This window comes from Heptranchias perlo, unplaced genomic scaffold, assembly GCF_035084215.1.
Source record: "Heptranchias perlo isolate sHepPer1 unplaced genomic scaffold, sHepPer1.hap1 HAP1_SCAFFOLD_752, whole genome shotgun sequence".
NCBI lineage: Eukaryota > Metazoa > Chordata > Chondrichthyes > Hexanchiformes > Hexanchidae > Heptranchias > Heptranchias perlo.
The window spans coordinates 61,581-78,553 of record NW_027139785.1 but is presented as its reverse complement, the minus strand read 5'-3'; the positions used below and the strand labels follow the sequence as shown (position 1 = coordinate 78,553).

The window sequence follows — 16,973 nt, the reverse complement described above, 5'->3', positions numbered from 1 at the left end:
CTCCAGCCCTGACAACATCCTCGTAAATCTCCTTTGTACCCTCTCTAGTGCAATCACATCATTCCTGTAATGTGGTGACCAGAACTGTACGCAATGCTCAAGCTGTGGCCTCACTTGTGTTTTATACAGTTCCAGCATAACCTCCCTGCTCTTATATTCTAAGCCTCAGCCAATAAAGGAAAGTATCCCGTATGCCTTTTTAACCACCTTATCTACCTGTCCTGCTACCTTCAGGGGTCTGTGAACATGCACTCCCAGGTCCTTTTGTTACACCTCTCAGTATCCTCCCATTTATTGTGTATTCCCTTGCCTTGTTTGCCCTCCCCAAATGTATTACCTCACACCTCTGGATTGAACTCCATTTGTCACTTTTCTGCCCACCTGACCAGTCCATTGATATCTTCCTGCAGTCTACAGCTTTCCTCCTCACTATCAACCACATGGCCAATTTTTGTATCATCTGCAAACTTCTTAATCATGCTCCCTACATTTAAGTCCAAATCATTAATATATACCACAAAAAGCAAAGGACCTAGTACTGAGCCCTACGGGACCTCACTGGAAACAGCCTTCCAATCGCAAAAACACCTGTCAACCATTACCCTTTGCTTCCTGCCACTGAGCCAATTTTGGATCCAACTTGCCACTTTCCCTTGGATCCCATGGGCTTTTACCTTTTTGACCAGTCTGCCATGTGGGACCTTATCAAAAGCCTTGCTAAAATCCATGTAGATTACATCAAACGCGCTACCCTCATCGACCCTCCTTGTTACCTGCTCAAAAAATTCAATCAAGTTAGTGAGACACGACCTTCCCGTAACAAATCCATGCTGACTGTCCTTGATTAATCCGTGCCTTTCTAAGTGATGATTTATCCTGTCCCTCAGAATTGATTCCAATAAATTGCCCACCACCAAGGTTAGACTAACTGGCTTGTAATTACTTGGTTTATCCCTTTCTCCCTTTTTAAACAACGTTACAATGTTAGCAGTCCTCCAATCCTCCAGAACCATGCCTAGTGAGTGTTGCAGGCTCTTTGATTGTGGGGTTGGTGGAATATTACAATTGAGCCTGATCTGCGCTTGCCTGCCATACATACCTGTATAGTCACTAACACAGCAGAGAATCTTTGCTGATTTTTGTCTCTCTGCTCCCCTCAATGCCACAGCTCAGGGCAATGGCTGAGATCAGTTTCCTTAGCACAGAGCATGGATTAAACCCAGGTTCTGGTCTGTTCAGGCCAAACCAAAGAAAATGATCCCACTTGCTTAATCTGATAACCTGATCATCTCTGTGCCCTCTGAAAGGGATAAAGATCCAAGTGAAGTACCTGCGTACGGCAGCATGAGCTTCAGGTTTACAGCCTGACTTTCCCCAATCTCCTTCCCGTCCTATTGCCTGTAGTTTAATGTTATGTCTGCATGCTGCTGAGTTATGTGTGGAAGTTTGTCAGGACTGACATTTGATTCATGAAACTGTCATCTGTGGTGAGCTGGTGCTTCCTGCAGTAAATTCTCACTTCTCTCTTCACAGCAACTGGAGTTCATCACCCCATTCCAGCTGTATTTCAATCCGGAATTGATAGTCAAGAAGTATCAGGTAAGTTGAAAAGTGCTTTTACCCCACCCTTCATGATGCATTGCCCCTAAATTTATTTGGCTTATTACCAATACAAGGAAATCTGCACTGAATCTAGTAGTTGTGTGATACACTTCTTGTTTGGTACTCTTAATCCATCACCTCAAATCACTTCCACAATCCATCACTCTGAAAATGTCACCCAATCTTTCCACCTCCGTGAACTTCTACTGAGCACTGTGATGGGTTAAGAGATTGGGTAAAGTTTATTAAATCTATATTGTACGTGTGTGTGTGCATTTCATTAATTTCTGTGTTCCTCTTGTTTTGTTGCAGGTGTGGAGACTACTAACTAACTTTCTTTTCTTTGGCCCCCTGGGGTTTAGCTTTTTGTTCAATATGATCTTTTTGTATCCTTTGTGTGTGGTAGGACGGGAGAGCAGATGGATGTGGTTTGGATAAGTTTCACAGACACATGACCTAGCTAGTGAATTCCGACCTGGTGTAATCAAAGTGGTGGGGAGACAAACGTTTGGGTTTCTGGAGTGAGTGACGTGAACTGACTGTGTTTGAGGGGTGGTCACAGGGGCAGTGTTTTACTCCTCCTGACCTCTTGCCCCTATCTTTTAATGTTAAACATTAGATTGAAAAAATCTTCGCTTACAGAGCTTGAATCCTGGTCCTCTTTGAGTCGGGGGTTCACTGCATTATTGGGACCGGGTGGAGGGAGCTTTATCCTAAATGCAGTTTGAAGTGTTGGGCCCTTCCTATACCAGTCCAGCTCTAGGTGAGCTGAAACACCTCATTTGTTCAGGGCTTTGCTGAGTGGACAGCACCGTACAAAAACTCCACCCTATGTCTCAGGTCAGAGCACTGTGGCAGCTGGAGACTCGAAGCTATGAGAGTTCAACAGCTGCTGTCACCTCGTGACTACTGGGTGCCCTCGGATATCTCTGAGCTGCTGCAGTTTCGAGTCTGCAGCCAGTGTGGGCGATGTGCCCTTGACTCCACCTTGTTTTCTGGGGTCCTTATCACGTTGAACTTTTAATGTTCTTTTGAATGCAACTTCAGAAATATTTCTGTCTGTTTATCTTTGTGCAGGTGGGAGTAGTTTATCAATGGTTGCTGAACCCTGAACTATCTTTAAATTTTAAAAAATCCCCTCCTGTTTTTTGTTTTCAATCAAAACGTTTTTTTCAAAAGAAACCAGTCATCTACACTTGCAAACAGTTGGAAGTGATCTCTAGCCGATTCAGCAGTTTATGAATAGTTAAATTGATCTGGATTTGCCCTTGAAGAATTGTGGCTTTAAAGGGGCATCCCAGGTTGGCATCATAGCCATAGCCAGAGCCAAACTGACCACACTCTTTACACCCCCCCCAAACCCCTCTGTTTTCTCCTTGCTTCTCCTGAAGGCATTGACCCTTGATGGGATTGTGAGTGCCCTCTAGTACCTCTCGAAAGTAGCCATTATTCTTGCATGAAATCAGCCAGTGAATGTTGGCAAGCTGGTCGATTTGTGGGGGGGGGGGCATCAGAGTCAAGTCCAATCTTATTCTCATCCAACACACACACTCACTATTACATTCCAGCAGGGGTCTACTGGAGATTACATAGAATTTAAAGCACAGAAACAGGCCATTTGGCCCAACTGATCCACACAAGCCTCCTGCCACCCTGCCTCATCTAGGAAAGATGTCAAGGCCTTGGAGGAGGTACTGAAGCGGTTTCCCAGGATGGTAAGCCTGAGGATTGGGAGAGTTCTAGAAATCAGCAAAGCTCGACCAAAAATTGATGAGAGAAAATAGAATATGAAAGTAAACTAGCAAAAAGTATAAAAATGGATTCTTGCCTTCAGGAGAAACCAGGAGAAAACAGGGGGGTTTTGGGGGGGTGGGGGGGTGTAAAGAGTGTGGTCAGTTTGGCTCTGGTTATAATGCCAACCTGGGATGCCCCTTTTAAAGCCACGATTCTACAAGTATGTAAAAAGGAAGAGAGTAGCAAAAGTAAACTTTGGTCCCCTAGAGGCTGAGACAGGAGAAATTATAATGGGGAATAAGGAAATGGCAGATGCATTAAACAAATATTTTGTGTCTGTCTTCACAGTAGAAGACACAAAAAACATACCAGAAATAGTGGGGAACCAAGGCTCTAATGAGAGTGAGGAACTTAAAGTAATTAATATCAGTAGAGAAAATGTACTTGAGAAACTAATGGGACTAAAAGCCAATAAATCCCTTGGGCCTGATGGCCTATATCCAAGGGCTCTAAAAGAGGTGCTACAGAGATAGTGGATGCATTGGTTCTGATCTCCTAAAATTCCCTTGATTCTAGAACGGTCCCAGTGGATTGGAAGATAGCAAATATGACCCTTCCGTTCAAGAAAGGAGGGAAAGAGAAAACAGGGAACTACAGGCCAGTTAGCCTGACATCAGTCGTCGGGAAAATACTGGAATCCATTATTAAGGAAGTGGTAACAGGGCACTTAGAAAATCATAATATGATTAGGCAGAGTCAACACTGTTTTATGAAAGGGAAATAGTGTTTAACAAATCTGAGTTTTTTTGAGGATGTAACTAGCAGGGTAGATGAAGGGGAACCAGTGAATGTCATGTATTTGGATTTTCAAAAGGCATTCGATAAGGTGCCACATAAAAGGTTGTTACACAAGATAAGGGCTCATGGAGTTGTGGGGGGTAACATATTATCATGGATTGAGGATTGGTTAATGGACAGAGGGATAAATGGGTCATTTTCAGGTTGGCGGGCTGTAACTAGTGGGGTGCCGCAAGGATCAGTGCTTAGGCCTCAGCTATTTACAATCCATATTAATGTCTTAGATGAAGGGACTGAGTGTAATGTATCCAAGTTTGCTGATGATACAAAGCTAGGTGGGAAAGTAAGCTGTGAGAAGGATACAGAGTCTGCAAAGGGATATAGACAGGTTAAGTGAGTGGGTAAGAAGGTGGCAGATGGAGTATAATGTGTGGAAATGTGAGGTTATTCACTTTGGTAGGAAGAATAGAAAAACAGAATATTTTTTAAATGGTGAGAAACTATCAGAGACTTGAGTGTCCTCGTACAAGAAACACAAAGTTAGCATGAGGTACAGCAAGCAATTAGGAAAGCAGATGGCATGTTGGCCTTTATTGTAAGGGGGTTGGAGTATAAGAGTAAGGAAGCCTTACTACAATTGTACAAGGGTTGGTGAGACCTCACCTGGAGTACTGTGTACAGTTTTGGTCTCCTTTTCTAAGGAAGGATATACTTGCCTTAGAGGTGGTGCAACAAAGGTTCACTCGATTGATTCCTGGGATGAGAAGGTTGTCCTCTGAGGAGAGATTGAGTAGAATGGCCCTATACTCTCGAGTTTAGGAGAATGAGAGGTGATCTCATTGAAACATATAGGATTCTGAGAGGGCTTGACGGGGTAAATGCTGAGAGGTTGGTACCCATAGCTGGAGAGTCTAGAACTAGGGGATATTGTCTCAGGATAAGGGGTCAGTCATTTAAGACTGAGATGAGGAATTTCTTCATTCGGAGGGTTGTGAATCTTTAGAATTCTCTACCCCAGAGGGCTGTGGATGCTCAGTCACTGAATATATTCAAGGCTGAGATCGATAGATTTTTGGACTCTAAGGGAATCAAGGGATTTGGGGATCGGGTGGGAAAGTGGAGTTGAGGTAGAAGATCAGCCATGATCTGATTGAATGGTGGAGCAGGCTCGAGGGGCCGTATGGCTGACTCCTGCTCCTATTTCTTATGTAGGATGATACCAGGGATGAGGGACTTCAGTTATGTGGAGAGATTGGAGAAGGTGGGATTGTTCTCCTTACAGCAGAGAAGGTTACGGGGAGAACTAATAGAGGTATTCAGAATGATGAGGGGTTTTGATAGAGCAAGCAGGGAGAAACTGTATCCTCTGACAAGTGGGTCGGTAACCAGAGGTTATAGATTTAAAATAATTGGCAAAAGAACTAGCAGGGAGATGAGGAGAAATTTTTGATCACAGCTGGTTGTTAAGATCTGGAACACGCTACCTGAAGATTCCACAGGAACTTTCAAAGGACAATTGGACATTACTTGAAGCGGACTAATTTGCAGGGTTATGGGAGAAAGAGCTGGGGTTTGGGATAAATTGGACAGCTGTTTCAAAGGGCAGGCCGAATGGCCTTCTGAGCTGTAAGATTCCATGATTCTAAACCGATCAGCATATCCTTCTATTCCTTTCTCCCTCATGTGCTTATTTAGCTTCCCCTTAAATGCATCTATGCTATTTGCCTCAACTACTTGTGGTAGCAAGTTCCACATTCTCACCACTCTCTGAGTAAAGAAGTTTCTCCTGAATTCCCTATTGGATTTATTAGTGACTACCTTATGTTTATGGGCCCTAGTTCTGAACTCCCTCACAAGTGGAAATATCTTCTCCATGTCTACCCTATCGAACCCCTTCATCATTTTAAAGACCTTTATCAGGTCACCTCTCAGTCCTTTTCTTTTCTAGAGAAAAGAGCCCCAGTCTGTTCAGATTGATCAAACATGATTGATTTTTGCCTCTAATCCAGAGGCACTGAACTCAATCATAGCATCTCTACTGCTGCTACAGCTGAGAGCAGCTAACTCCACACAGGCAGGCGATGGAAGCTGCGACTTACTGGTCTTTAGGCTACATCTGCTGGTGCCTTTCCTCACTAGGTCACTGTTGGAGCCACCAGAAGGGAGAGTTAGCATGTCTGTAGTATCCTGCAAACTGCAGGCTTTAGCCAAATGGGTTAGAAGCAGGTTCTGCATTCCGATTTCTACACTGAGCAAACTAGTTTAGTGCATGAGGTGCCCGCTCTCTGGTTCCTGCACTGTACGTGTGGCTCATCAGGCAGCTGAAAGACTGCAGAAGCAGCACGAGCTCAGAATAAGATGAGGTTTTCTTGTGCTGCAGTTATTGGAAGCCTCTACGTAAACTGGCTCTGTCCTTGATCTATGATTAGATGTCATTTGCATAGAAGGAAATGTATGTGAGCAATTGAGGTTGCGGCCCCTGATAATTTTTAACTAGTCGACCTCCTGTGGTGCAGTGCGTGGGGAGTGCAGACGAAGTTTAGCCTTCTGGTGAAGCAGGAATAATTGGACCACAGATGGAATTCAGTCTCAATTTTAAAGTCTCACATCTTTTTTATTCTATTATAAATTTCTATGTCCACATTTATAATGGAAACTGTCTATGTAAACATGTCATAGGAACATAGGAACAGGAGTAGGCCATTCAGCCCCTCGTGCCTGCTCTGCCATTTGATAAGATCATGGCTGATCTGTGATCTAACTCCATATACCTGCCTTTGGCCCATATCCCTCAATACCTTTGGTTGCCAAAAAGCTATCTATCTCAGATTTAAATTTAGCAATTGAGCTAGTATCAATTGCCGTTTGCGGAAGAGTTCCAAACTTCTACCACCCTTTGTGTGTAGAAATGTTTTCTAATCTCACTCCCGAAAGGTCTGGCTCTAATTTTTAGACTGTGCCCCCTACTCCTAGAATCCCCATCCACCCTATCCGTTCCCCTTAATATCTTATAAACTTCGATCAGATCACCCCTTAACCTTCTAAACTCCAGAGAATACAACCCCAATTTGTGTAATCTCTCCTCGTAACTTAACCCTTGAAGTCCGGGTATCATTCCAGTAAACCTACGCTGCACTCCCTCCAAGGCCAATATGTCCTTCCGAAGGTGCGGTGCCCAGAACTGCTCACAGTACTCCAGGTGCGGTCTAACCAGGGTTTTGTATAGCTGCAGCATAACTTCTGCCCCCTTGAACTCCAGTCCTCTCGATATAAAGGCCAGCATTCCATTAGCCTTCTTGATTATTTTCTGCACCTGTTCATGACAGTTCACTATGGACCTGAACCCCTAGGTCCCTTTGGACATCCACTGTTTTTAACTTTTTACCATTTAGAAAGTGGATGACCTCACATTTGTCTACATTGAATTCCATTTGCCACAGTTTTGCCCATTCACCTAATCTATCAATATCGCTTTGTAATTTTATGTTTTCATCCACACTGCTTACAATGCCACCAATATTTGTAAACAATTTTACAACACCAAGTTATAGTCCAGCAATTTTATTTTAAATTCACAAGCTTTCGGAGGCTTCCCCCTTCGTCAGGTGAACGATGTGAAATGAAATGGATTTCATTTCACATCGTTCACCTGACGAAGGGGGAAGCCTCCGAAAGCTTGTGAATTTAAAATAAAATTGCTGGACTATAACTTGGTGTTGTAAAATTGTTTACAATTGTCAACCCCAGTCCATCACCGGCATCTCCACATCATCACCAATATTTGTGTCATCGGCAAACTTAGATATGAGACTTTCTGTACCTTCATCTAAGTGGTTAATAAATATTGTGAATAATTGAGGCCCCAAGACAGATCCCTGCAGGACTCTACTAGTCACATCCTGCCAATGTGAGTACCCACCCATCATCCCTACTCTCTGTCGCCTTTCGCTCAGCCAATTTCCTAACCAAGTCCGTACTTTTCCCTCGATTCCATGGGCTTCTATCTTAGCTAACAGTCTCTTATGTGGGACCTTATCAAATGCCTTCTGGAAGTCCATATAAATAACATCCATTGACATTCCCCTGTCCACTACTTTAGTCACCTCTTCAAAAAATTCAATCAGGTTTGTCAGGTACGACCTACCTTTCACAAATCCATGCTGGCTCTCTCTGATTAACTGAAAATTCTCGGTGTTCAGTCACCCTATCCTTAACTATAGACTCCAGCATTTTCCCCACAACAGATGTTAGGCTAACTGGTCTATAATTCCCTGGTTTCCCTCTCTCTCCTTTCTTAAAAAGTGGAGTGACGTGCAATTTTGCAATCCGGAGGGACAGTTCCTGAATCTAGAGAACTTTGAAAGATTATAGTTAGGGCATCTGCAATGTGCTCACCTACTTCCTTTAAAACCCTGGGATGGAAACCATCTGGTCCTGGGGATTTGTCGCACGGTAATTACTCTCCCCCTGCAATGGTGGCACTATAGTGAGGAGAAAGAACGAGGTCATTTGAGCAGTACACTACAAATCTACAGCACAGAGACACCATTCAAACCATCATGTCTGTACTGGCTCTTTGCTAGAGCAAACCCAAACTACTCCCACTGCCCCGCTCTCTCCCCATGGCCCTGTATCAATCCCCAAACTAATCCCATAGCCCTGTATCAATCCTAAACTAATCCCACTGCCCTGCTGTAATCCCGTAGCCCCGCCTCAACCCCGAACCAATCCCGTAGCCCCGCCTCGACCCCGAACCCAATCCCGTAGCCCCGCCTCGACCCCGAACCCAATCCCGTAGCCCCGCCTCGACCCCGAACCTAATCCCGTAGCCCCGCCTCGACCCCGAACCTAATCCCGTAGCCCTGCCTCGACCCCGAACCTAATCCCGCTCTCCCCGTAGCCCTGTATCTTCAACTGCTTCAAATGTTTAACTGCTTTTCTCTAATAGATGCAATGGTCTGCCTCAGCTACTCCCCATGGCAAATCAGTCCATAGTCCAACATATCTATAGGAAGACATTTCTCCTAACTCCCACTGACTATTTTAAATCAATGAACCCTCGTCACTGACTTGCCAAGGAGAGGTAATAGGGAAAAGAAATCAGTCATAATTTTCAAAGCCCCCGTCCTTTTAGCCCTCGCTGCTCCAGTGGAAATAGTCTAATTGCTTGCTTTCCCCATTCACAAGATCATTATGGATGAGGAACACTATTCAGCCAATCCAGAAAGATCCAACCGTCCTTTCTCCCCATTTCAGCATCTAGTTGTGCCAGTGTTTTTTTTCAAAATAAATAACTGAGAGCAGGCACAGGCCAGATGGGTTGATTGGTCTCCTGTGCTGTAAAATCCTGCGATACTACAGGTGAAAAACATGGGTGAGGAGAAAAACAGGGCTTTGGTGAGACGCCCCACATAGCTTGCTACAAGCTTGCTCAAGGCTGACACGAGAAGAAAGCCAGTGTACCAGATGGCAGTCAACATGTGCAATACTATCCCAGCAGAGTTGATGCTTTCAGGTGAGGAAGGTGGCTGGAATTATGTTCTTTTAAAAAGTGTGACAGACGTTAAGTTGTTCATTCTTGGATGCATGGATTCAGCTTCAACCATTCAGCCCATCAGGCCTGAGCCTTCCTACTGTTCAACCCGCCAGACAATCTCCCTGTTCATTCCCTCCCCCCACCAAATCACCACAGGCACCACTGTCCAGTGAGGTATCTGACCAAACTTTGCAGGGTAAGGAATGAGCTTCTGTACTGGAACTAGGTGAGCTGCTTTGTTGGAGATATACCTTGTGAAGGGAGAAAGAGGAGGAGGTCAAATATGGCATCAATGATGCCCTTAATTCAATTGCCAGGATTTATGAATTAGATAATGCAAATCTAGAGAGCATTTCTTCACCATATTCACAGTCCATTGCATTGTGTTGAAGTTTTGAATTCTTGTTTGTTCTGTGTTGGGCTCTTTGTTCACTTACTGTTTCTCAGCAGCATATCTGCAAGGATTTCTCACCGTGTGGGAATTGGCAGCCCTGGGTCTGTCACTGCTTCCCATAGGCTGTCTCACCTGGTCCCTGCACTGTTGAATAGATTGACCCGTGTGGTGAGAATGTGGAACTCTCTACCGCAAGGAGTAGTTGAGGTGAATAGCACAGATGCATTTAAGGGGAAGCTGGATAAACACGTGAGGGGGAAAGGAATAGAGGGATATGCTGAGAGCGTTAGATGAAGAGGGGTGGGAGGAGGATATATGGAGTTAGGTCACAGATCAGCCATGTTTTTATTGAATGGCGGAACAGGCTGGAGGGGGTAAATGGCCTACTCCTATGTTCCTATGATCTTATGCTGGTGTGGAGCATAAACTCTGGCACAGACCTGTTGGACCGAATGGCCTGTTTCTGAGCTGTACATTCTACTAATTCTATGGTAGTGGAACTGAAGCCTGAATGAAGGCAGTACATGATGTGGAAGAGCCAGTCTGATCACTTAAAGCTAATGTGAGAATGTGTTTAAATGAGTGAAAGGAATGGGTCAGTAAGGTTCAGCCAATGAATTCTGAGCCATTGTGACCAGCCCGCCTGATCCCTGACGGCTGAATTGCTGGTCTGTGCTGAGTCACAGGTCAGGGCACGACAATTGGCCTCTCTGTCCCTGAGCTAAGGTTCCTGCTCCTGACCTCCACCCAGTGACTCCTGCTGTACAGGATGAGGCTTGACATTGGTGCCTCTGCAGTTGAATAGCCTGCCGACACTCCCACCTAGGCATGAAGAGTGGCCACTTGGGCAAAGCGGCAGGGGGTTATGTTAGTGGGTCCCACCCTGGCAAAGGACGCAACAGTTTGAGGGGGGGAGAAAATCAGTGGGAGGAGAGCAGAACTTGGCAAACAAAATGAAAGGAAGAGTTGTAGACCTAACTGATTCCCCATGTCAGACACACAGCCGGGATAGCACCTGGGATCTCTCTGCGATGTATGGCTCAGTAGCAGTGTAATGTCGAATCCCAGACTCTAAAGTCACTGGTTCGTGTGTGAGTAACTGGGAGGCTCCTGTGGGGCTGGATCTGATGGTGAATTGCACGCTGTCTTCTTTTACTCAGTTTCCCAGATACAGATACTGTCGAATGCTGGAGGAAGGATCGTTCAGGGGGAGAACGGCTGACTTTCTGCTCATGTTTATTTTCGGCGGGTTTTTAATGACAGTATCCTTTTTGCAGTGTACTCTCATTGTTACCATTCTCATACAGTGCTTCATTATACCTGTTTACCCTTCTCAGATTGGGGGGTGGTTGTTTCTAGGCCTGTAAGCATCATTCCGAACTGGTTGCTGTGGACTGTTTAGTGATGGTGCCGACTCTGTCTCCCTGCCCGTCCCCCATCCCGGCTCTCCGATCACCATCTCCTCTCGATATCCTGGGGAAGACTGTTTGTAATCGAAAGAACAAACTTGCATTTCTATAGTGTCTTCCATGACCTCAGGATGACCCAACGCACTTTACAGGCAATGAAGTAGTTTTTTGAAGTGTAGTCACTGATGCAATGTAGGGAAATGATACCAGTACAATAAAACCTGGCCAGTGATGTACACCGTCCCTTTCTCCACACATGTAGGAATGTGAAACACTGGGCTCTGGGTCGATCGCCCATTCGGTATGGGAAACACTGGGCTCTGGGTGATGCCTACACACAGTGCCTGGAGACTGGTTACGGAGCTGTATTGCCAAAGGTCGGGAATGGTTTGGAACTCGCTCACAGGAAAGCAGATAAAGTGCACCATGGAGAGATGTGGGTCTCTTAGCTGGGATGTGGGAGGGGGAGACTGGTGTGTACTCTGTCATCTTGCTCACTCCTGGGCTCATCAAACTAGAGTGAGCTGTGTCGTCTGTGATAAACAGGGATGATGTTTCACTTGCTTCTTAAATGACAGGTGAACAGAAGCAATGAAAATGTGCAAGGGGCAGATTTCATAAAATGAATGCCAGTCTGAGCAGCCATAGCTCACCTCCCATAGTTGGCTGTACAAGAACCTCCCCAGTGTCTGACCTGATCTGCTCACACCCTGTGACCCTTGACTCTGTAGTACTCAGCTGTTTGGAATCTTTGCGAGCTTGTTCTTTCTGGGCCAGGCTTTCACCATCATGCTGGTTTACATCTGGAGCAGGAGGAACCCATTCGTACGAATGAATTTCTTTGGGCTGCTCAACTTCCAGGCTCCCTTCTTGCCGTGGGTGTTGATGGGATTCTCACTACTTCTAGGGAACTCTGTCATCGTTGACTTGTTGGGTAAGTTTTTAAGTATTTGAATTCACAGTGCTGTTCGTGCTCTTCAATGAAAGATTTGATTAATTAAATCATTGTTATAGGGCTGATGACAAGCTGAGTTAAAGGGCAAATAGATTCGATTGAATTGTTCCATAATCTTCGATATTAGAAAGGGAGATATCGAAACACTTATCAGTCTCCTGATTGCCCTGGTCTTCAGCTTCATAAATGCTGGTTGAAGGCAGCCTGGGAGGAGACATCTTGTGTAGCGGTCCTCTGGTGTGTGTGCGTGCGCACGTGTGTAGAAGCCCAGTGTAGGAGGAGGCCACGCGGAGTGAGGGGTGAAGCCATGTAGGGATTTCAAAGTGAGGACTAAACATCAGAGATGCTCCAGACTCTGGACTACCTGTGAGTAATGCTGCGGAAGATCCATTTTTATATATTTGTAAATATTGATGTTAGGTGTGTGAGGTATTAGTACACTATCAGACCCCCTCCATTTCCATAGTGTCAGATAATTCTGCCCAGTAAGAGAAGCCCTTGAGTAAACTGAAGCCTTTATTCCCCTTCCTTTGATACAGGGATTGCTGTTGGTCATATATATTACTTCCTAGAAGATGTATTCCCGAATCAGCCGGGAGGAGTGAAGCTGCTGGTGACCCCGGGCTTTCTGTAAGTGTTGCCTCTTCTTTGTTCTCATTACTGTTCTTGTTAATAGTGAACAAAATATTTGGCTAAATCGAGCTGGCTGCCGATCGGTAAAAGCTGGAGTAAATCGCCATCTCGCCACTAAACGTGGAACCATTGTCCTACCTTTTTACAGCCTCAGTTGTTTGTCTTCTGTTACTTTTACTTTCTAAATTTATTAACCCTTCTTAATACTCTCTTCGAAAGGCCCTTGTCTGCTAGGGTAGGGTCCCTGGGCACTGGCTGCGCTCTCGTATCCTGCTCAGGGGCCTGTCTTCAAGTGTGATCTTAGAGCGTGCTGGCAGGCTGTTTGGCAGTGGAGAGCACCACATCCAAGTACAATCCTGTCCTCCGAGTGTGGGCACACTTTCCAGCAGAGGTGACTGTTGTGATCGGGAACACTGTCCCCTTCTCCCACCTCCCCAGCCCAGAGGTACTAATTGTAGGATTTCCACTGTCACTCCAGCTGACCTCATCGATCTGGGCACAGACCTGGGGGGCCTCCATTACCACACCAGGCTGTACACATACCCACAGAGCTGGCAGACCACCTCCCCTCCAATGTTTAACAGTCTATCAAATCACAGTAATCACAAACCATCAGCTTTAACAAGCACACAGAATGGTGTAGTTAGGAGAATCACCTGTTACACTGGGCTCTGTGCAACCTCCCACAGTGTCCGAGAGCTCCTGAACAGTAGGTAATGTAGTTTAAGACTGAACAGGAGCTGGCTGCACACAGTCTGGGAAGCAGTGCCCTGGCTGTGACCAGCCTCCTGTGTTAGTTCCAGCCGTGCCTGATTGTTTAGTTGAAAGCTGATGTATGTACATCCAGCGCTGTTCCTAGCACCTCCTGGGGTTCGGAGTGTATCGGACACCCTGCCACAGCTGTTGAATTTATTCCAGTTTCCACACACGATGTAACTGTGTTTCCTGCTCCCTCTCAATCACAGGAAGGCAATATTTGACGTTGCAGAGGACGATCCCAATTACAATGTTCTCCCCGAGGATCAGCCTGGGGGATTCAACTGGGGTCCGGGGCAAAGACTCGGGGACCAAAATGAACAGAACCCGAACGCACGGCAATGATATCTCGCATTCTGTCGAGAGACTGGACATTACTGAACGGAGAAAGTTTATTTTTTATTTTATTTTATGTAGATTGTGGTACTGACACCGTCTTTGATTCCCAGCTGTGATAATTAAAGTGATAACTGATCGCAGTTGTTGCTTCACCATCGACAATCCCAGGATGGGTTGAAGAGTTAGTGGTCGAGTATCTCTATGCTTTGGATATTTTTACTCCTGTGCAGGTCCATCGTATTCCAAGCTCTCCCAACTTGTGAAAGAATCTCTGTAATTCCCCAATCGCCACACCTCATAGTATCAGAGTAATGGGCTCATTAATGGTGTGAGAGTGGTTCTATTTTACATTAACATCTCAAACTTTGGAGAATTGCTGCTGAGCCTCCTAGCTGGTGTCTGATGGACCTGGTCCCTAGTGAGACATTGGGACACACCATCACTGTCCTGTCAGTCCCTGCTTTCTCTCCACTTCACTGGGGCTACAATGGGCCTCTGCATCCCCAGGTTAACAAAAGGGGGGGGTCCGGTGGGGTGGGGTCCGGTGGGGTGGGGTCCGGTGGGGTGGGGTCCACCGAGGTCCTCACTCCTGATTGTTATCCAGTGACTCCTTCTGGGAAATGGGGAGCATCACAGCATACATGTCCAAATACCATGCTGCCATTTACTGTCCAGGCTCACATGAAGAACAGTGCCTGTGGACCTGGACACCAGTGAGAGTCAGCACCTGTGGGGGTGGGGGAAGTTTTTTTTAAAAAAAAGTCCAGTTTCCAATTTAAAAAAGAATCTCCTGCTCTTAAATGTGTGTAAGCCCTGGTCGTACAGCTGATTTCCTTTTGGTTACACTGTGTTTCAGGAGCACTGAGATCATGTGTCGCCTTTGCTTCATGTTTAAATTTAAGTGTTGGCAGTGGAGGTCGTTGGATTTAATGTAGAGGGAGCTCTTGAATGGTGGGGGGGGGAGGAGAGAGCACTTTATATATCAGTGGGTAAAATTCTCCAGATGTCCTGGTGACACTGTCAGTTCCTGCTCTGCGCTGAGTGAGCTGCTTTAGCCAGTTAGTGTTGCGATGCCTCTGGGTTAGAAAGGGGAAAATTGTCCTGGGCTCCTGTTAGCAATGCTGGAGCAGTGCACGAGCGTTCAGTGAGGACAGGAGCGGACCCTGCTGTGTGCACGAGCACCCTTAGGGGTGTGAACACTGGTGCTAGTGGAGCTGTAACTCAGCTGGAATCAATACCTTCAGGAGAGACAGAAGGGCAGGGAATTGGAAAAAAGGCCAATCGACATCACTGATGGACAAGTCGCAAAAATCTCAGTGGTGGCCTCACACTCTCCCTCCTCTTTTCACTGTTTCTTTATGCACAGTTCACCTCTGATTTAGTGACGTTTAGGTATCGAGACCTTAGGTGGAGGGGGCGGCAAGGATGATTGCAGGGCTTGTGGAAGGCGTGCGCTGATGGGCATTTTTGTGCCCACTGCAGGCTGGATTCAGGAACCCTGCGGCTCACAACATTTGGTGCAACATCTCCTTGTGATTATTCTGTTCTGAGCGCAGACGGTTCCTGCTGGAGGGAAGGGAAAACTGAGAAACAGGCGTCGACCCTGTACAGACAAGCTGAGGGCTCGGGCTCAGGCTGCGAGAGGCCCGAATAAACTGGCACACCTGAAAGTAAATGCTGCGTTATAAACAGGGTAAATGTGTCAGCACCAGGCTCGAGCACGGCTCAGCTCTTCGTTATGGCAGCGTTTATTCACAGACCTTTGTTCAATGATCCAGGGCAGCAGTGTTACAGGGTTGAGGGGCACTGGGGCTAGTTTAAGAAGCAGCTGTAAGCGGGAGGTCAGCTTGATATTCTGGGATGATGGGATCAAATGAGCCGAATGGCCTTTTCCATCTGAACCCATGTGAGATTTGAATGTTTTTTCAAGTTGTGCCCTACTTACCTACACGTGACCATTCAATGGTGAAATATTTTGCACTTCAAAAGGAATAAAATAGACAAAGTAACGTGGGGCTAGAGCATCATGTCTTTAACTGTAACTGTGAGGCATGTGAGACGTCACCCGGCCCAGTGAATGAGGCGAGGCAATAAAAACTAAATGGTACAATTTTAAAGGGGATGCAGGAACAGAGAGACCTGGGGGTTTATGTACACAAATCTTTGAAGGTAGCAGGATAAAATGAGAAGGCTCTTAAAAAGCATATGGGATCCTGGGCTTCATTAATAGAGGCATAGAGTACAAAAGCAAGGAAGATATGCTGAACATTTATATATTGTGTTCAGTGCTGCACACCACACTTTAGCGAGGCCAGAAAGAGGGTACCAAGTAGAATGGTACCAGGGATGTGGCAGTTCACTGGAGAAGCTGGGTTTGTTCTCCTTAGAACAGAGAAGGCTACGGGGAGATTTGATAGAGGTATTCAAAATCATGAACGGTTTTGATAGGGTAAATAAGGAGTAACTGTTTCCAGTGGCAGAAGGGTCAGTAACCAGAGGGGACAGATTTAAGATGATTGGCAAAAGAGCCAGAGGCGACACTAGAATTTTTTTTACACAGCGAGTTGTGATGATCTGGAATGTGCAGCCTGAAAGGGTGGTGGAAGCAGATTCAATAGTAACTTTCAAAAAGGGAAAAATTTGCAGGGCTATGGGGAAAGAGCAGAGGAGTGATTAATTGGACAGCTCTTTCAAAGAGCCAGCGCAGGCACGATGGGCTGAATGGCCGCCTTCTGTGCTGTATCATTCTAGGTCATACAGATAACTGACTGCTGGACATGTGATCGACATCACAGAGATCACCTTAAACTGTGCCAT

The 16,973-nt window shown here is 45.8% G+C and overlaps 1 protein-coding gene across 1 annotated transcript; it reads left to right on the top strand.

Annotated features, from left to right (window-relative positions):
- Positions 1 to 1,533: 1,533 nt before the first annotated feature.
- On the top strand, positions 1,534 to 15,317 carry LOC137319171 (derlin-2-like; the record flags this gene model as incomplete). Its single annotated transcript, XM_067981506.1, has 6 exons — positions 1,534 to 1,599; positions 1,915 to 1,988; positions 11,233 to 11,326; positions 12,212 to 12,407; positions 12,968 to 13,058; positions 14,027 to 15,317. Coding segments are annotated over 6 exons (657 nt in total), but the record flags the coding sequence as incomplete, so codon positions are not given.
- Positions 15,318 to 16,973: the final 1,656 nt, after the last annotated feature.